Source organism: Suricata suricatta, chromosome 6 (genome assembly GCF_006229205.1).
Source record: "Suricata suricatta isolate VVHF042 chromosome 6, meerkat_22Aug2017_6uvM2_HiC, whole genome shotgun sequence".
Lineage (NCBI taxonomy): Eukaryota > Metazoa > Chordata > Mammalia > Carnivora > Herpestidae > Suricata > Suricata suricatta.
In genome coordinates, this window is record NC_043705.1 from 38,240,143 (window position 1) to 38,261,045 (window position 20,903).

Genomic DNA, 20,903 nt, shown 5'->3' on the forward strand with positions numbered 1-20,903 from the left:
CTCACTATTAGAACAATCCCATCTGAAAGTGACAATAGGTGGAAATAATCAAATGACAAAGAAGATACATAAACACTGGGAAAGGATTTGGGCTGTTGCCAGGATCAGATGTTAGAAAATATTTTACAGAAGCTTACACATTTAAAAGCCATACGCTGTGACTAAACTGTGATTAAAGGAATTTGCTACTTTAATTCTAATTAAGTTTCATCAACCTAAGGTAGAATTGCAATGAATGTGAAGGAAAACTATGGAATATGCTTTTCTGTTGTTTTTTTTTTATTCAGCAAAGCATACATTTTTAAAACATAAAATCATTCAGGAAAAAAAAATTTCTGCTGATATCACAATGCAAACCAAACATAGCTAAGTTTCCCTGCTGATAACATATGCGGACTTCTAGTTTTGGCATGTAGAGGTCAGAGCAACTCACAGAGTTAAAATATATATGCAATCAAAGATTCCAAGTGCTTATTTGGGAAATGTTATTGGAAGAAGGAGTTGTAAAATTGTGAATGGCTTCTAGAATGTAATTTACTAAATCAGTCTTTGCTCTCACAAACTAGAGTAATCTCATCCCTTGACAGTTGAAAATATATATAATCTCTATTTTTACAGTCAGTGAACCACAGCTAATTCTCATCATTGGTGGGATTGGCAAAGTTTTCACTTTCTTTGGCTGGTATGCCGTGTCCCCGTTGGCTTGGAATAGCAGGCAGTACTCGGTTTGTCCTCAGAGAGTCTCCAGATAGAACTGGGGAGAAAGAATAGAAGGAGAGACTTTCAAGGTCTGCGTCTCTGAGAGTCTCAGCAGGAACGGTGGTGGGAGAACAATGTTGTCTTAAGGAGTGTGGGCATTTCTACAGAGCTTGTCTCGGTGAAAGCCTGGCTGCAGGACAAAGTTGTGTGTCTATATCTATTCAAGCTCACCACGTGCCATCAGGGATGTGAAATGTGCACAAATACAAGACAGGGCCAAGTTTGATCAAAACACAATGGGGCTGTACGTTCCTGGCAGAGCTCTCTTTTCCTAGGGTGGAGCAGCTGTTGATGGCCAAGTCAGCACAACGCTCTAAATGAGCCCCAAGACATCTGTATTGCACTTTTCGGCGAGCCTCAAAACGTTCTCGGGTTTCTGTTAGGAAAAGCACTGTGTAGCTGTCCATTTCTTTCTCACAGAGCTACACTTGATCAAAGTCTTTATCTCCTCTTTTCCTTCCTTCCTTCCTTAAACTCAACTGTGAAGAGCAAAGCTCCTGGGCTCCTCTGAAGAAAATCCCCTCTGGCTTCTCCAAGCCGCACCAGGATTGGAGGCTGACTGGCTACTTAATTAGATGTCTTTGTGAGTACATTTCTGTTTAAAGACAAGGTCAGGCTTGAATTTCATCCAGTGATTGAATTCACACCATCCAAAACTCTCGCTTTACACAAATCAGTAAAAGCAGAGGAATGGATTTTGGTTTCTGCTACTGACTGTGTGAATTTGGACATGTATCTCCACCTCTCCCTCTCCTTCTCTGCAAAAGGACAGGGTTATACTAAGACCCCGTGGTTTACTGATTTTACCTAAGGAATCCTAGAGCTCTTGAGTGGTCCCTTCCAAACTACAGCCTGGGGCAGAAAAGACACATTGGATATTATTTCTTTGCAAAGAATTGCCAGCATTTTCCGTATGTTATCTCATGTAATCCTCCCCACAACCATTCAGGCTGGCACTACTCTTAAAGGCTAAGGGAGGAAATTGAAGGTTAAGAAACTTGTCTGAACAGGGTAGCTCATATATCATCCAACCTCTGAAATTAAGAAGTTATGGTGAGAGGGAGAGAGAGAGAGAGAGAGAGGGAGAGACAACACACTGCGTGCCTGCATACATGTTATAAATGAGTGGGCCGGGATAGAAAGAAAAGGAAGGAAGGAAATTAGAATCCAGTACGAACTGTGTTTTTATGAGGCGGCTAACTCATTGTCCTATAGTTTTGCTCCCGGCTCTGCTACTTAATACCTGCATAATGTTGGGCAAATCACGTAACCTCTCTGAACCCATTTTCTCATCTCCACAGTGAGGATAATAATAGAACCTGTCTCATTGTACAGATATGAGGATATACAAACTCAGAATTTCTGGGTGTGGGGCCCAGAAATCTACTTTATAACAAGTACCCCAGGTAATACTTAAGTACACCCAAAACTTGAAGATCACTGGCTGAATAGAATATATTTAATATTTTATATTGTGAGAAATTTTTATACAAAATATTATAAAATAAATAAACAATGTCAGAAGTACTATGGGTGAATGGCATCTATCTGATTATATGTAGCCTCTGAGTATAGAGATGATACATATTTCCAACTGTTCATCATAATAGGGAAACCAATGTCAAGAGACCAATCTTAAGAATTTTTAAAGCACCTTCTTAAACACATTAAATAGTACATAGCAAAATAAACTTCTGTCATTGTTTTTATAATCCAAACATAAAAATTCCTCAAGGGAGGGAAGTATTTTTTATTTTAAACAAGCATTACCAAGTTGGATGAAGTTTTAAAGACTGTCTCTATTCTATTTTCCTGTAATTTACAAGTTTTGGCGCCTGATGGTCCCTTGAAAAATGAAAGTAAACTGGAATAACAATTAGTTGTGTTTAGACATGTGAACACTTGCAAAGGAAGCTGAAGAAGGTCCATAATACTTACATTTTTGGTCTGGTAGAGGAGCTAGGTTGTTCCGGGTGAAAGGAAGATCCCTGATTTGGGGTCTCTTTGGGGAAAGATGCTGAAAATTTTGTCCTGGGGACAAACATAATTGTATCAATAATTGGAGATGCAACCAAGTGCAAATTGTAAAATCCAATGGATAAGATAATCATAAAATTGTTAGAGATCACTAAACTTAAGATGCCAATAACAACTAAAATATAATAATAGCTACAGCTCATTGAGTTTTTATTATATGCCAGTCACTAGTTAGATGAAAGAAAAAGGCATCAGAAATCATTTCTTGAATAAATAAATTTAAATAAAACTTCATTGTAGAGTGGCCAAACTTGAAAGTTTGTAAAAGCAAAATAGGGTATAAAGTACAACCTATCAGTCAAATCTGTGCTGAATGATACAGATGAGGAGATATTCTTCTAGATCATGGTTTCCAAATTCTGACTACACATAAGAATTGTCTGCGTAGTTTAAAAACATACTGTTGCCCCAGGCAAACCCCAGATCAATTAGGAAAGAATCTCTGGGGCTGGGACAGGGCATCAGATTTTTATTGGTTCCCAAGGGATTCTAGTGTGTGGTAGGAATGAGCGTCACTGACCTAGAAGAAGGATCTGGGTGAAGTCACCTGGGAGACTCTATTCTCTAATTTAGACCATAAGTAGTGTTGTGCTGGAGCCATGTGTACTGGCTCTTGGGAACCAATGGTTAAAATTTCAGGAATTTAGTGAGCTGGTTGACATCACAGTGGTGGCTCAACATTGGCCCTGGTGGAAGTATTTATACCAAAGAAATCAGCAAGCACTGATTTTTCTCCCAGAGAGCCAGCCTTTAAACATTTGTCAACACACGACTGATTATAGGAGATAGATCTAAATATCTGAAAATAGAAAGATATACCAAGTTATTTAGGTCCTTATAAATAGCGGACAAAATGGGACAGGATCAGACTTGTTTGCCAGCTTGGACAAGAGATGCTCCCTCTCTAAAATTTCCTCATATACAAAATGGTGAAAATAATTGTATCTGTCTTTTTCACTTGCCCTAAAAATAAAGTAGGAGAACAAATGTAAAGCATTTAGCTTACAAGGTAAACATTAGCAATTATTACATTTTTATTCTGTAAAGTGTTAAACATGATCTCCGGGAGAGTGGGGAATGTATTCATTTGATTTGTTGCCTAGTACTCTTGTAAGAATCAGAACTACAGCACTGCTTGTAGGTTTGATTCTTCTGTGTGGACCAAGTTGTCCTTAGATAAGGGGAAAGAGAAGAAGCATTAGCCAAGGTCCACTGTCCATCTGCTTAGGTGAGTCCAATGGCACACTGTAGGGGCAGTAATCTGAGCACTGCCATTTGAAGACTGAGCAAAACTTCCAGTCTCTCTGGTGGATATTATATTTTCATTCCTTTCTATCCTAAAGGTCAAATAACTTCACAAGCTATTACTTAAAAAGCAAACATTCCTGAGTAGGTAGAGTAACAGTAAGTAAGTAAGTAAGTAAGTAAGTAAGTAAGTAAGTAAGTACCCTTATCAACTCATACCTTATTTATCCATGAATTTGAGCAGAAATTTGCAAAACCAAAAAATGAGATAATGATAATTATGGTTAATGTTTATTGGGCTATTGTCAGGGAATGGGCTAAATGCTATATGCATAATCTCATTTAATCCTGACAATCACTTTCTCTTGTGACATAGATAATGTTATCATCCCAGAGGGTACTATGGCTTGGAGGAGTTCTCCAAAGTGCTCAAGGTCATATGATGGACAGTGACAGAGGCTGGGCTCCAACCTAGGTTTTTCTTACCTAAAGCCCAGCCTGCCTCCCTAGCAGCTAAAGCAATTTTGGCAGGATGAGAGAAGTGGGTAGAATCAGGGTGTGACAGTGATTTGGGAAGTGAAAGGAGAGCTCAACTTCATTCTGCGCTGGCATTTGGCTTAGTTTTGAAGGACAAGGTGTAGCTGTGCAGATTCCATCTGTGCTGCAGACACCACAGAGGAACTCCAGCCTGTGGGGACAGGGTTGAGAACCACTGTCCTAGACTTAAAAGGCAGGAGAGATTTTCAACTAAATTCCTTTATTTAACAACTGAATCAGTTCAACACTCCTTTGTTGTGTGCTCACTCAGTATTCCTGAGCCTAGAGTACAAAGAGGAGAAGGTAAGATGCTCAGGAGATCACAGTGTATATTGGAAGAAAAACAGGTTAATGGATACTTTTGGAGCCCATGAGCAGTGCTGTGAGGGCATCACGTAGGAAAGAGGGGTCCAGAGAGGTGGAGGTATCTGAACTCCCACAGAGCTCATTTAAATGTCTGCTCAGTCACTTCCTATCTAGCTCTGTGACCTAGCCTAGCAGGTGCACTAACCTCTCTATGCCTCAATTTCCTCATTTCCAGAATAGGGATTAAAGACTCCTCTTCTGCAGTGTTATCAGAGGGGAAGCACACAGTTCAGTCTGCCATCTGCCCCGCCAGGAGGCTCAACAAGGTAGAGCTATTCTTCTATGAGTCACAGTAAGAAAGAGCCACACCTCCTACAGAGGTCAGGGTGACTTCCAGAGAAGTTCTGAACAGGTTCTTAAAAGACTGTACAAGTCTGTCAAGCAAACAAGTGGACAGAAGGTACAAATAACATAGGCACTGATGTCATAGAGTGAAAGGTACGGGTTTTCAGGGAACTGAGAGATGTTCAAGGAACTGTTCAGGGGGATGGGGGAAAGGATTAGCCATGTGAAGCACAGAAGCGTACAACAGGAAGTGAGGTCCTGCCACGCTGGGAGGATTTTGTTTACCAGCTCAAGAATCTGGCCTTTGTCATGGAAAAGACTGAGGTCAAACGGGGGCGGGGCGGGGGGGGGGGTGGTATCACTTGATCAGGCTTACACTAGGAGGAGACTGCATTGTTGCTAGGATAGTTTAGAAAATTACGGAAAAGAAAGTTCTCTCTTGAGGGAGAAGGGAAGCCAGTGCTTTCTTGCTTTCTGTGTGATGGCTTGTAAATAACCAGGCTGGTAGCAAACACCGCAGAGCTTTCTGTTCCATTTTCTCTGAAAGCTGTTTGCAGTGAATTAAGCTGATGTGCTCCAAATTTCCTCATTAGGTTAAGTGCCTCATCACCCATCTCTCTCCATCTAGCCCACTGACAGGTCTCAATGAATATTAAGCAATAATCATTACAGCTAAATGTCCAGGGTTGCTGATGCAAGCACAGGTTAATGGCTGCCAGGAATTCAAACAGTGGCAGTGTTAGCTAGCCCTTATTATTTCTACTAAATCCAGGGCAGGAAAAGAGAAAATCCTATGCTAAGGGACTATCCAAGTTCAAATCAGTGGTGCAGTGGTATGACTTACAGTATCCAATTGCTTTAATGTATTAGACTTTCATATCAAATATGGGAGCTCAATGTAGAAACCTGCTGTTTCAACCTGCCTTGACTAACACTAAAACTGCTTAAGTGAACCCTCCTAACTGTAGTCCAGAAGCCTCAGTAGTTCTAAAAACATTTCAAATTGAGTTAAAAATGTCCACAAAACGAAAATCCATAAGGCAGGAAAATCTTTCTTGTTTTGGGGAGGACAATGTCATTTCTGAGGCAAGTACACTGCGGGTAAGTGGTAAGCTTACTATCCAACTGGACTTGAGAGAAGTACATTGCCATGGTGACACCTTCCTATTTGGGAGTTATGGGTTCAAGTACAAAATATGTCATCAATTAGTCGTAAAACTTGGAGGAATCTATTCTAACTCTTCTAGACCATGTGAATTATAACTGAAAACTGATCAGGGATAGTGGTCCCAGCCTCTGGGTGAGTAAGAAACTGTGGCTCAGAGAGATGACGTCTTGCTTAATCAGTCGGGGCTCATCAGGGAAATAGAGACCTGTCCTGGTCTTTGAAACAGAGGGAATTTCATATAGAAAGTTGGTTCTATTGCTGATAAAAAATCTAAGAAGCCAAACAGAAGAGAGAGTAGAAGGACAACCCAGAGATCAGCCACTGCAAAAAAATGAAAGCATCTCTAGGCTAGAGAGATGAGGGGAAAGGATGTTATTACCCAGGCCTCGAAGCTAAGCGGGACCAGAGCTACAGAGTGTGGAGCTGTGGGGAGGGAGCACGAGGAGGAGGTCGAACCTCTGTGGGGGCTTCCAGAAGAAGAAGAGGGATGTTGTGGACAACTACACTGTTTTCCCTCCTCCTGCTCTTCCTCTTTGGCTAGTGCCTCCTGGTACTTGGCCAAAAATACCTAGAAGCAGCTGCAAGTAATACTGGGAAGTGTCATTCCCTGAGAGACAGAATAGAATTGGAGGAAAAAACTAGAGGTGAGAGCAATCAGGCAGTTGACTAGCACATTTATTTAAGTTTCATCATCTTAAAACAAGGTCATTTCTAGCTTGTAACTAAAGCATAGTGCTTAGTATAGGGCCTGGCACGTAGTTTTAAAAAAGCCCAAATATGTTTGTGTGTGTAAAATACTGTGTTCAAATCGCTGTTCTAAGTATTTTACATGTATCACCTCTTTTAATTTAACAGCAACACACAACCCTATGGTTAGGTATTTTCTCCCATTCTTTTCAGGTGAAGAAACAAAAGCCCAGAGGGATTACGTAACAGCATGTAAGTGACAGAGCCAGAACTTGAAACCAGAAGTCTTAAGCCTTTTAGTAGTTTGCCTCTTGACAAATTAGAATGACAGACCCTCTAACCATTTCATGAATGAGTAAGGTCCTTTCCATTTCAAAACCCTATGATCTTGTATCTAAACATGATGAGAAATGAACTTGAAGTCAGTTGTATAATCATTTTAGCAAATCTGTATCTTTTAAAACTCATTTATAGGCCGGACATTCTTGGGAGATTTATCTTATCACAACTCAGTTGCCTCGAATGGCTCCAAGTTATTATCAGTGCTTAAAAACATTGGTTGAAAAAATAAACGCTTTGATGTAGCCACAGCTATTATTTAAGATCCCCTTGGTGAATTCTGCTTCTTCTCTGCTGGTCTGCCACATCAGGACTTTTCAAGTCACTTCACTGGCAAATGAAGCAAATTTTCAAACCGAGTTTATTGAATTTCATTTTATTTCCAATAATATAGAGAGTTTTAGATGGCACAAATGCCATAATCTACTAGTTCTTTATCTAATATCCAATCTCCCTTTTCTCCTAGAAACAAAAACCCAATTTTTAAGGGACAGCCATGTCCTGAGACAAAAGACTGCAATTCCCAATCTTCCTTGCCAATAGGTGTCACCATGTGACTAAAGTTCTGGCTAATGCGATGTAAACAGAGGTGTGGACTTATGGGCAATGATGTCTTAATGGGAGCTGATTCGGTTGGGAAAATCCATGTTTCCCCTCTCTGTCCTCCTTTCCTCCTTTTCTGTTAGCCGTACTGGACTGTGAAATAACCTGAAGAATGGAAGTCATATGGTGAGCTGTGGAGCACACAGAAGGAAGGAGCCTAGGATTTTGGTGATCATGGAGCTATCAAGCACCCGGGAACTTCAGACTTCTTTCGTATGAGAGCAATAAGCTTCTATGTTGTTTAAGCCATTGTTGCTTTGGTTTCTGTTACAGGTAGCTGAGCCCGAACCTAATTGATAGAAAAGACAGAGGCTCTCTTGGGAACAGAAAAAGAACAAGATTTTCACAAATTTCAAAAGCTTTTCAAAAGAGGAGGTATTAGCCAGGACAGGACAGACTCCACAAAGGAGGAAAGATTGAGGCCCTGCATGCCACTAAAGTATCAAAAGAAGACGACTAACATCTTTGCTTCCTGATCCTTCTGTAGAACAAAAGCAACATTACCTATGCCACTAACCACATACTTCAGTGCTTTGTGGAGGAAATAAAATGTTGGGTGGAGTTTTTATCAGACACCAGGATGTCTGTTTCTCACACATACATGTAAATATGTATGAGGGGAGCCATACTCTACCTTACTTGTTTTAGACACAAGGCACACAAAAATGAGGGGAGAGAGCCAGGCTCATGCTGCATAGTAAACAGGAAGGACTATTTCTCATTTCCAAATATATGTATTCCTCCACTTCTTTTTTTTTAAGTTTATTTCTTTATTTTCAGAGAGAGAGAGAGAGAGAGAGAGAGTGAGTGAGCGTGAGTAAGGGAGGGGCAGAGAGAGGGGGAGAGAGAGAATCCCAGGCAGGCTCTGCACTGTCAGCTCAGAGCCCTGACATGAAGCTCAAACCCACAAACCGCGAGATCCTGACCTGAGCCGAAACCAAGAGTTGGACGTTCAACCGACTGAGCCACGGAGATGCCCCCTCCCTCCTCCACTTCTTACAATACAGTAGCTCTCAGTCTTTCATTCTTCTATGTTCAACAGAAATGTGGGTTCAAGATACATCATTTTTTTCTCCTAATCCTACTATGAAAAAAACAACAGAAACACATTGATGAAGAACACTGACACTCCTTGGAGAAATACTAGTGTTGTGGACTGGGTTGAACTCGGGACAGTGATGTCCAGCTGGTGTCCAAGGGGACTGTGGGTATTCATATTCGGCCCCTTATTACCAACTGGAATTTGGGTTCAGTGTTGCCAGACCTTTTAATTTCTCAAGACAAGCTAGAATTTTCCATTTTTAATGTAATACCTCATGATTTTTAAATATTAGCAATTAATTCACTTGAAATCAAAACAAGATATCGTGGCAATGAACTAATTTTGGAAGCTGTTTACAGCCTCTGCTTTAGAACAATGTTTCCCTTTCTCTAGTGTGCATCAGAATCGCCTGTGGTCTATTTAAAAAATAATTTTTATATATATTTCTTGTATGTGTGTAAAAAGAAATTCTTTAGGGTGATACGTTTATTTAAAGGGGGATATATACTTACTTATACATACTGTGTGTGTGTGTGTGTGTGTGTGTGTGTGTGTATGCATGTGTATAAAATATCTCTGGAAGAATAAACAACAACAAATAATATTGGTGGCTTTGGATGAGTGGCCCTGGGTGGCTAGAGGAAGAGATGAGAGGGAGAATTACAATGAAAGCCTTTGGTATGTGTGGAAACTTGAACTATTAATGTGTGAATATGTTTCCTTTCTTCCTGTAGACCTAGAGGGTATTGACATTTTCCCTCCTCCTTTACCAAAATTTTGCTCCTGTAGGTCTGAAGTAGGGATTGAACACCTGATTTAAAGGCAAGCCATTATACAAACAAATCAGTCCCTCATAACTGATATTGCCACTACCCCTGGTTAAGAATGTTAGCTACTGGAAATAATACTATTTCTGCTTTAATCTGACAGTCACTACACGTATCTGCTGGGAATATAAGAAGGCACATACTTTAACTTGATGATTGCCCTCAGGGGAGGAAAGCAGAATGTTTCCATAGCCTAAAGATCTTGACTCCAGTGGATTCAAGGATCATCCATTTTGTTCTGGCCCTGCCATCTAGGCTACTGTCACCCTAGTTTCTAGCCCAGAATGATATGAAACACTTCTTGGAGAGAATGTGCTAGGAATGAGGAAGAGGGAGGCAAGGGTAATACCTGATGAAGGATTATGTAGATGAGGAAGATGTGGCAGCCCAAGGACCTCCTGGTGACCAGAGCCACTGGTGAGCAATCTGTCCAGCCGCTTATCAGAAGAAGGCACAGTCCCGGCCTTACAGAACACCTGGTTAGAATCACCTTTCCAGGGGTTATCTAGCAAAACCTGGCAACCAGTTCTGTTATGCAGTAAGTCCTGCTCACTCCGGCTTTTCTGAGATCGCTGGGCCATATGATGACTACCAGAGCTCAGGCCAGCATGGGAAGTGGCCCCCTGGGAAGCTGTCAGGAAGTGATTGCCCAGGGTGATGGGTGGGAGACTCTGTGTTCTGATTGGTGGAAGCCCCTTGGGGCCCAGAGGCTTCTTTTCTGGCAAGAGATATTTTGAATTCTCTGAGGTCTGCTTCTTAAAGTCAATCATAGCCACCTGATTGCCTGGCCCTTCTTGGCAGTTGGTATCTACGATGCTGTCAAAGGTGGTGATGATGTCATCAACTTCCGAGGTGTGCTCCCCCATCTGTCGATCCCTGCTGTGATCCTTCTGATAGGCTCTCTGCTCTTCTTTTTTGTTTTTGCAGAAGATTTGGTTGAGCATGCTGAATCGTCCCTCCTTCTTCTGGGGTCTACTGCTCTGGGAAGGAAGGGGTCGAGTAGGCTCTGTTCTATGGGAATATACAATAACAAGGACTCTGTGAGAGGATAGGAAGTGAACACAATCCCCCAACCAAAAAACTACCTCCCTCTATACCATCTGCTTGAGACGCTTGTCTTAGGTAATCCAAAGACCCCCAAAGCACTTTCCAGTCAAAGGTGATGTGGAAGAACTTACAAAACCCTTTGTAACTCCCCTCCTTGCTATAGTTAGACTATTTCTTAGATTCCTCTTAGTCCCTGAGGAGTTGTCCTCTCAAAATTTATCTCTAGATCATCTATTTTCACTAAGAGATCAACTAAGCCGAAAATAGCTTAAAGCATTACTGTTCTCACTTCTCAAACACAGTCAGTAGGAGTATAAGTTTTAAGTCCCAGAGATGAAGGCTAAAGGTGAGTTCAGGCTTCAACTAGTCAAAGCAGGGGGAGCTTGTAGAGGTGGGAGAAGAACGGTTTCAGGCTTTCTCTAAAACAAATCTCAGAAGATCTGGGCACAGCTTGGACATTATCTACCTCAGGAAGCCTGCCCATTTTATGCTATTTGAATGTTCTTTGTTTCCCTTTCAGTTTTTACTAAATTTCCTATTGAAAAATACTTTTTAAAAAAGGAGACCGAGGGAAGAAGCTTTTGTCTGGGTTTCAGCTGCACAAGAGGAAGTGTGTGTGCCAGCGATCGGGTGTGGCAGCAGAAGAAAAGTGAGCAATGCCCAATGAGCAGGCAAATGATTCCAAAGAAAAAAAGGTCAGCAGTTGTCCGGCTGGCTCTTCTTATGTGGAGAGTTTCCCTGAGGCACCATTTGTTTTTGTTACTTGGAAAATTCTGTTATTTTGAGGCCACAATTGACTTAGTGCTTTCTGTGGTACGAGTTAATGATGAAACCTGACCCATGTGCGTGCCCTAAAAGCCAGATTGCAACATTATTCTTTGGAGTGAGATGCTGTAATTTGTAATTTGCAAAACATCACCACTCGACTGCATATGATTAGTGTTTTTCTTTACAGGTCACACAGTGTGTAATTGAATCTTTATTTCCACAATGCACTTTATACCTTCATTCTTTCACCTTCCAATGGGCTTTGTGAGCTATTGAACACACCGTCTGGACCCTGAGGTCACCCCAAGAGAGCTCTAACATTCTTCCAAGCTGACCTCGAAAGAATACGCCCCTGTGCAAATTAATCCTACTTTAGTATCTTCTATAATCTTTCCTCTTTCTGCTACAGATTGTGATTTAGGCCAGTGGGGTCATAAAGTGTGGTCCCTAAACCCTGTGGGTGGGTCCCCAACAGTCTTCAGGGGTTCTATGAGGCTAAAACTATATTCATTATATCAATATGCCCTTTTCACTGTGGTGCTTTTGATGCCAAAAGTACAACTGAGATAGTGGATCAAAGTATGAGGTCCATAATACAAATCAAGACAGTAGCATCAATGGACTTACATTGAAAAAATTGCCATTTAACTTATTAATGTCTAGTAAAAGTTATTAATTTTATTAAATATTGACCTTTGTGGGGTGCCTGGGTGGCTCAGCCAGCTAAGCGCTGAGTTCAGCTCAGGTCATGATCTCATGGTTTGTGAGTTGGAGCCCTGCATTGGGCTCTGTGCTGACAGCTTGGAGCCTGGAGCCTGCTTCAGATTCTGTGTGTGTGTGTCTCTCTCTCTGTCCCTTCCCCAACTCATGCTTTCTCTCTCTCTCTCTCAAAAATAAAATTAACATTAATAAAATTGACCTCTCAATATACATTTTTTTGACCAAACAGGAAGTACCCATAAGCAGTTCAACTGTATAATGAAGTATGATGGTTGCCTTGAGGTAAAACACTTGTATAATTGATTGAGTTGCCAGCTAACCTAGATACATTTTCTCAGGGAACACCATTTTTATGACTCACAAACAATCTTGCAATTGAGTATTTGCTGAAAGTTTCTCAAAAATGAATAAAATAAGCCTGTTATTTCAAGGTAAACAATTGATAGTAATTGCTTCCAACGACAAAAGTCTAGTTTTCAAGCAAAACTTAGAATTTTGAAAAACTTGTGTGCACATTGTATGCTTGACAGCTTCCTGATGCATAAAGTCTCTTCCAATAAGATCAGTGGTGATATTAACAAATGTGATTTTTTAATACTGTATAATACAATGTGTCATTTGGAAAATATTCCTAACTAAGCAAACCAATATTTCCCAAATGAGCAAAACAATATACTATAAAATCCTGTATAGGTATAAGACCCATTTAAAGTGCAAGACAGACTAATGGATTTTAATACAACAGCATATAAAAAGTTCATCAATATGCTGATAGTCCACATTGCAACTAACATTTGTCAAATTTGGGTGTAATAGCAAAGGAAAAGTATCCTCAATTATCTGAAAATGCTACTGAAATATTCTCTTCTCCAACTGCGTATTTATGCAAAGCCAGATTTTTTTTCGGACACTTCAATCAAAACAATGTACTGCAACAGATTGAATATAGGAGCAGATGTGGGAATATAGCTGTATTCCATTATACTTCTATTAAAATATCCAAGAGATTTGCAAAACATTGCAGAGCTCTGCTGTTCTTCTCATTACAACTTTTTTTTTTTTGGTTTTGGAGAAAAGGTTATTTTTAACTATAAATATGGTATTTATGTCAACACATAAATGTAATGGGGTTATTATTGCTTTAAATGAATAACTACATATTTTATTAAAAAATAGTTTTAGTTTCTAATGCCATAAATACAGACAGGTGTAACTCCTATAAAGAAAACCTCCTTGGGGTTCCCCATTTTTAAAGTGGAAAAGGGTCCTGAGAACAAAAAGTTTGAGAATTGTTGATTACGGAAAAAAGATGATGAGAACATGGCATACAGGGAAGAAGAAAGGGAGAAAAAGGGAAGAAGGAATGAAAGTCTAGTGGATGTTAGGCTGGTGGATTTGGGTTCACTACTATAATTTTGCTCCACAGAGTAGAGAACATGTCACGATACATTACAAATGGCAAGCACAATATTAACTTATTGCTGGTTTTGTGCATCGGCAAGTGAAAAAGTTTCATTCAATTTTATAAATGTTTGAGAAGAACAAAACAAGAGTGCACCCCCCCCCCCGCCGCCCTGGGGTGCACTCACCTGCTCTCCTGGGAGAGGAGTCGGACACAGGCCGCGTGGCCGCAGTACAGGGCGTAGGCCAGGGGTGTGCTCTCCTTGGTGTCTCGCAGGTTGCTGTCCATGCCCAGCTCCAGCAGTGACTGTACACAGTCTGCCTTGCCTGCAGCTGCAGCCCAGTGCAGCGGTGTCCTGGAGGACCACATGGGAACGGCACAAGGGTCAGAGCACAGAAATGGCACAGGGTGCTTAGCTGGTGACAGCTTCTCAAAGTCCGGATGTGGTATGAAAAATGTGTAGTTGTTTACAGTGTGGAAATGGTAAGTTAAGTATTATATGGGCTTCAGGATGATGGAAACTGTCCTCTAGCTCTATGCATTCTGGGGCCTGTACCCTTCTCTGGCCTTTCTGACAATGTCCTGGAAGAGGACGTTGTGAGTCAAAGGCTATGGGCAATTTTAAGGCTCTTTATACATAGTGCAAACTGTCTTTCAAGAACATGGACTCAATTTCTCCCCCTACCAGCTGCGTCCCTATTCTTTCCCTAAACTGAGTGTTATCATCACCTTTAAAAATCTTTGCCAATTTGGTAGGCAAAATAATACCTCAGTGTTGTTTTCTTTTGTGTTTCTTTAATAGTGAGGTTGAAATTTTGAAACACATTTTTTTTGTCGTTTGAGTCTTCTCACTGAAATGACCCTTAATGCCTCTTGGCCATTTTTTTCTGTTAGATTGTTAGTTTTTCTTACTAATTTATGTAGGCTCCATATACATTAAAGATATTGATCTTTTTGCAAACATTTTCTCTAATTTGTTACTTGACTTATAATTTTTATAGTGATTTTCCACAAAATATTTTAAAATAATCAGATTTAGGTATCTCGTCACTTTTGTTTCTTTTAGATTTTTATACTTAGAAAGTCCTTCATCAGCCAAAGGGTAGATACATATTCCTCAGTATTTAGACCTCTATTAAATTGTAAAACCAGTATTTTCTTAGGAAAATAAAAAGCAAGAGGCTAGAAGAAAATATTATAATTTTTAAATTGCCCTGGGAAAGGCTCAATCCTGAGGCAGGAAAGGAAGGATGGAAAGCTTCCCCCTTGGCTTTGTGGTGTGGCCGGAACACTGGGCAGAGGGTGGCCAAGCAGTCTCTCACACGTGGAGGCAGCCGAGGGGCTAGAAGGAGAAGGGCTCAGTTGGAGCTCTCTATGAAGGTGCACGGGTCTCAGTAGTTGGGAGAGTAGCCTTGACCTCAGCGTGGCCAAGATCCCCATGCGTGGATTGTGTTTTCTGTCAATCAAGCATCCTCCTCCTCAAACTACGCCAGCAACGTGAGAACACTTAAGAGGCCCGTATTTCTTTTCAATATAATGATCAATCACCCTGCTTATATGAATATGTGGCAGATGAGACTGATTCCATTCTACTTGAGAGAGGTCTCCAGACAATATCTATTATGACAGGGAGGAGGCCCCAGCCAGATTACGCCTTCCTGTTTAGAGGATGCATTGCCAATAAATTCAGTAGATAAAGGGTTGGGCATCAATCTCATCAGGTTCATGGACACATGACAACTCACTTTGGAGCAGTGTGATATATTTCTTCACAACAACTGTGAAGACTGAGTGTTTTAATTCTTCTGCTCAGCAACATGGAAAAAGAGGTCCAGAAGAACAGGCAGAAAACATAAATTATTCTGCAGAGAAACAGAGCCTTTGTGGGCAATATGCAGTATCCAATATCAGGTTATCTAATCTGTAATTCCTTTCTTATCTCCAAATTTCCTGAAAACACAGCACACAAACACACCTTCACACTGTGATAGCTGAAACTATCAAAATGTGAAGGTGGAGGGACAGGGCCCATGGTTCAGAAGAAATTCATTAGAGGCGGTTGATGAGGTAGTGTCTGAAGGGCAGGAAATGATCGGCATGAGCATGCAACCTTGGTTGAGATGTCAGTAGTTAAGGGATGATTTATAGGACATGTAAGCATTCCCTAAAGAATTCCCAGAAGCATGTAGGGAGCCCTTGATAAAGGACTATCTTTCTTGAAGATAAATGGGTTGGATATTAAACATGGGTTGATGAAACTTGAGACATTTATGCCACATGAGCTACTTCTGAGGTATGTGTTCTGTGCCATCAATCTTAGGCTAATTATACCATGTTTCAAATATCATAGATCTGGGCACCTGGGTGGCTCAGTTGGTTAAGCTTCCCACTCTTGATTTCGGCTGAGGTCATAATCTTGTAGTTCCTGAGATCAGGCCCCAAAATAGGCTCCACACTGACAGCACAGAACCTGCTTGGGATTCTCTGTCTCTCTCCTCTCTCTCTGCCCTTCCTCTGCTCTCTCTCTTCTCTCTCTCAAAATATACAAGCAAACTTTAAAAAAATAAATATTACATATCTAGAAAGTACTTTAATATCTAGGAGGGCTAGTGCCTGCATATTTTCCCTCTCTCTCTTTTCTAATTTTTTAATTTAAAAAAATTTTTTTAGTATTTATTCATTTTGAGGGAGACAGAGTACAAGCAGGGGAGGGGCAGAACGAGAGGTAGACACAGAATCAGAAGCAGGCTCAGAGTCATCAGCACAGAGGCCACCACAGGGCTCGAACCCACGAACCATAGATCATGACCTGAGCCAAAGTTGGACGCCCAGCCAACTGAGGCACCACTGTCTCTCATTTCAAATCACTGCCTTATTTTTCTTCCCTTTGCTTCAAACACTTTCTCCCTACTACGAGAAGAAGTATAGGGAAGTCACAATTCCTACAAAAGGTTAAAGGACTTACACCTAGAAAACTTTTGAAAAAATTCTACTTCTAAGACAAGCTCACAGTTTCAGTGTGGAGACACAGCTGCAGGTTGCAGAAAATAAAACAAAACAGAGGGCAGGATTTGGCCAGTTTAGCAACATGTGAGTTGAGCTTTGGATCAGGAAATAGAGTCTCCTGGAGATTTTACTTCTCTTTGAATTCACATAGGATCTCATCTTTTGTACTTTTTACCTGCCCTTGGTTTTACTTTCTTCCCTGAGGCCTGGGGAACTGGATTTCCTTTGCTAAGTGTATGATAATGCAAAATGAAAAATATCCTATTTGGAACTGGTTCTGAAAGTATTTTGAAGTAGGCAAATTTTTCTCCAGCCCTCCTTTCTTAAATGTGTTGCTTTCTTCTTCTTCTCCTTTTTCTCCTCCTTCTTCTTCTTCTTCTTCTTCTTCTTCTTCTTCTTCTTCTTCTTCTTCTTTCTTCTCCTTCTCCTTCTTTTTTTTTTTTTTTTTTTGGCTCATTTGCCTTTTCTCTTCCTGTAACTTTAGTCTTGCTATGGTCTTACCTGCTCAAGATCAATATCTGCCCTTGGGAAAAGGTCTCTTTTCAGTGATCTACACTTTAATTTTAATTAAAGTCATCATGTTAACCATCTCCAAATCCTGAGACTCATGTGCAACTCAAGAATTTTCCCCATGTGTTATCAGAATTTCAGGTATCAGGAAGTAGGAGGTGCTTCTTGGGGTTTATCTGAAATCAGGATAAATAGGTGGCTAATTTTGCACTTCAACAGAAGAGGCCAAAACACCCATACACAGTGTGTAAGACTTTAACTTATTTTCAATAATCTTGTTTGTTGTTATGTTATTCTTGTATTTCCACTGAATCAATGCCTAACCAAAACAAAGATTAGATAAGCAGTGTAATTGAAAACCTCTAATCGTTGGTTATGGATGAAAAGTTCCATGTTTGGAAGAGAAGGGTACAAGTCTTCTTTTCATTGCTAACTACCTCTGGGATAAGTCTCTTTCCTTTTCTGGATCGTGCTTCCTTTTCTTTGCCAATGTATTCTGAATGGTTGGGGAAAAAAAGAAAAACCTGAAAAAGTCACATTTAGCTCTGAATACAACACTTTTTCTATGCTCTTGTCTGGATAAAAAGAACTTTTAGACTTTATGACATAATCCAGAAATGAAAAAAAATAAGACTTACTGTTAAGAATAAAAGTGCATATATAGCAGGAAGCTGACATACAGAAAGCCTTCTGAGAACATTCAGCAAAAAGTGGAAAATCTGACAATACTGTACAGTCACAGCATTTCTCTCCATAACAATGATTTTTCCTGCCCTGACTAATATAGAGCAATTTTTATTGTCAGAAGCACATGTGTGAATATTACTGGCAGTCAAGGATATAGTCATATAGGATAGCCCCTTAACCATGTTCTTTAAGATTAACATTCGAAGACAACTGTTAGTTCTCAGCACTCTGAGTTGCCACAAATACCTGTCGTCCACATCCAGAGCCTGGAGGTTGCACTCAGGCACTCTCGCCAGTTCGTTAATAATGTCACTGAAGCCCGCTGCTGCGGCGATGTGCACGCACGTCTTCCCACTCTCGTCGTCGTAGTTGATTATGGACGGGCCCTGGTGGTGGCTCAGGATGATGGAACACAAAATTCTATTTCCGCTCTGGAGGAGAGAGTCAAAGGAAGCTCATTATGTATCATCCAGTGCTCTTCCCAGTTTATCTATATTAAGATAAAATACAAATTTAAAAATGCAACAAAGAAAAAGAGAGAAAGGGAAAACTAAAAATGGAAGTAAACACATTTTGTCAAACCCTCCAACAAATTCCCACTTGCCTCTTGTCACTGGGAGGATTTTTGTTTCCCATATGAGCTAAATTGTCTTCCATCATTAGCCAACTAAGAAGAACTTAAATTAAATAAAAGCGTGATTGACATTCTGGGGGGCTACCTAGAAAATAACTAATTCATCAAATGTATTTATTTTTTTCCCCAACTACAGCAGAGGTTGACCCCTGAGAAACCAGAAGAGTGAAAAAATTTTTAAGCAATTATAATATTTTTAATGTTTGTTTGTTTGTTTATTTATTTATTCATTTTTTGAGAGAGAGAGAGAAAGTGAAAGAGAGAGGCAGAGAGAAAGAAGCAGAGAATCTAAAGCAGGCTCCACACTGTCAGCACAGAGCCCAACGAGGGGCTCAAACCCACAAACCCTGAGATCATGACCTGAGCTGAGGTTGGATGCTTAACAGACTGAGCCACCCAGGCACCCTAGAGTGAATTTTCATGTTAACAAAATGACCATGATGAGTACTCACTGGTGTCATAATGATGACCAAGATGATCCAGTAATGATCAAATTTAATCCTTGGTGAAAGGAAATGGATCATAATCAGTAAGAAATCAACAAATCTGAGAAAGAAAGAACTTCAGACGACCATCTAAATTGGATCCATCTCTATGTAGATCTAAAATAAACTTTTCATCCTATCTCTGAAAGGAGGCTCTTCTACACGTTTTTAAGTAACCTGTCCCAGTCTTAAAAGCTACCAATTCTTCCTTAAGAGTGTCCTATATCTCTTCAACTTGCACAAACAGGTTAGTAAAATCTGTGCATATTACTGGTGTTGAATACCTTTCATTGACCTGAAAAATCAATAAAAACATTGTATGAGGATTTGCAATTTTGGATGACAATAAATCTTCATTGGCCGATGAAAGAGATTCTCATTTTATATGATACAATAGAAAGTCTTATCTTTTAGATTCTTCTGATATCTCCGGAAAGATTATAAAACAATCCAAATAACTCATTAGCATTTTAATTTTCTGATTGAATCCATAGACAGACCCTGTAACTCCATGCACTAGGACTTATGGGTAGAATAGAGGTCCCTAGGAGGCATGAAGAGCAGGTTAAGGAAATAGGAGGGGAAGGGTGTAGTTCTGGAAGCCCAGAGCTGGACCACATGCTAGGGACAGAGACCTGGGCAATAAATAGAATTGGATTTTTAAAAAGCTGCTATTTTGATATTCTTCAAATGCTGCTCAATGGCTACCTCCTGATACATTTTTCCACATAAAATTTCCTGTTGGTCTTCTCACTGTGTTACCCTGTTTATTTGACCCCTGGGTTGGAGTCAGTTTTTACATTTCCATGGAACAGAACTCATTCACTTCACCTTTCCTCTTCCTTTCCTTCCCTCCCTTGTCTCTACACACTTGACGCTCGGGATTTCCCATTACTCAGCTTGTTGCTGGCTTACAATGGTTGTGACACCATTAACCCTGGAATGTGCTTCCACTGCATGAGGGGCAGCAGCTGACACGAGTTCTAAAACCTCTTGTAGGACAAGGGATGGGGGCCCTCACAGTTCTCAACTTTGAGGTACAGGAGGAGGGCTGAGTGGGTGTTAAATGCTGCAACCAGGGTCAGATATATAATTGTGGGGCTCAGAGCAAAATGAAAATGTGGAGCCACCTGTTTATATGGCAGCGAAGAAGTTCAGTCCTTTCTTCTTGGTGTCTTTCTTGACATGGCACAGTGATTTTTATTTGCTATTTTGTGTTGTGCTCCTTTGGGCTGGAGAGTCTTACTACTAGAGCACACCCTCACAGGCCTTCCTCCTGCAGCCCAGCACATGCTTGATCCTGACCCTCCTCAAGTCTGTGTCCAGACCCTTTGTCAGGAGGCTGAGAGCTTGTCGCAGAGAGGTGGGGCAGCAGGACTGTGTGAGCCATGGCGCCAGTGTCCTATCTGACTTCACTTACCAGACAAAAATTCAAAGATAAAATTGATGAGAATTTTCAGATGGTGACCACAGAGCATTATACCCCAAGCACAGGGCTCCCTTTTGAGCACGGGTCCTGCTTGGGCTGTACTGGTCACACGCCCATAAAGTGGTCCCTACCCACAAGTTTCTTCCTTCTCTTCCTCTCATCTTCCCTCTTACATCTTCTTGCTCCCTCCATCGTTCCTGTGTAACAACAACTTTTACGTTATTTGGATCAATTGGTGAAGTTCTATGGCATGCGTGGTTACCAGAAGTTGGCACATTGAATACATCCAAGCTTTTGTGCCTGCTTTATTGACCTAAGAT

The 20,903-nt window shown here is 40.6% G+C and overlaps 1 protein-coding gene across 1 annotated transcript in view; it reads right to left on the bottom strand.

The window, feature by feature from the left end:
* Positions 1–275: 275 nt before the first annotated feature.
* Positions 276–20,903, bottom strand: part of ANKRD55 (ankyrin repeat domain 55) — an 86,131-nt gene continuing 65,503 nt past the window's right edge. The window contains exons 8-12 of the mRNA XM_029941353.1: positions 18,282–18,466; positions 14,020–14,187; positions 10,245–10,906; positions 2,698–2,790; positions 276–754 (exon numbers count right to left, since the gene is read on the bottom strand). Coding sequence (XP_029797213.1) covers positions 633–754; positions 2,698–2,790; positions 10,245–10,906; positions 14,020–14,187; positions 18,282–18,466 — 1,230 coding nt within the window. The 3' untranslated portion in view covers positions 276–632. The remainder of the gene's footprint in view (positions 755–2,697; positions 2,791–10,244; positions 10,907–14,019; positions 14,188–18,281; positions 18,467–20,903) is intronic.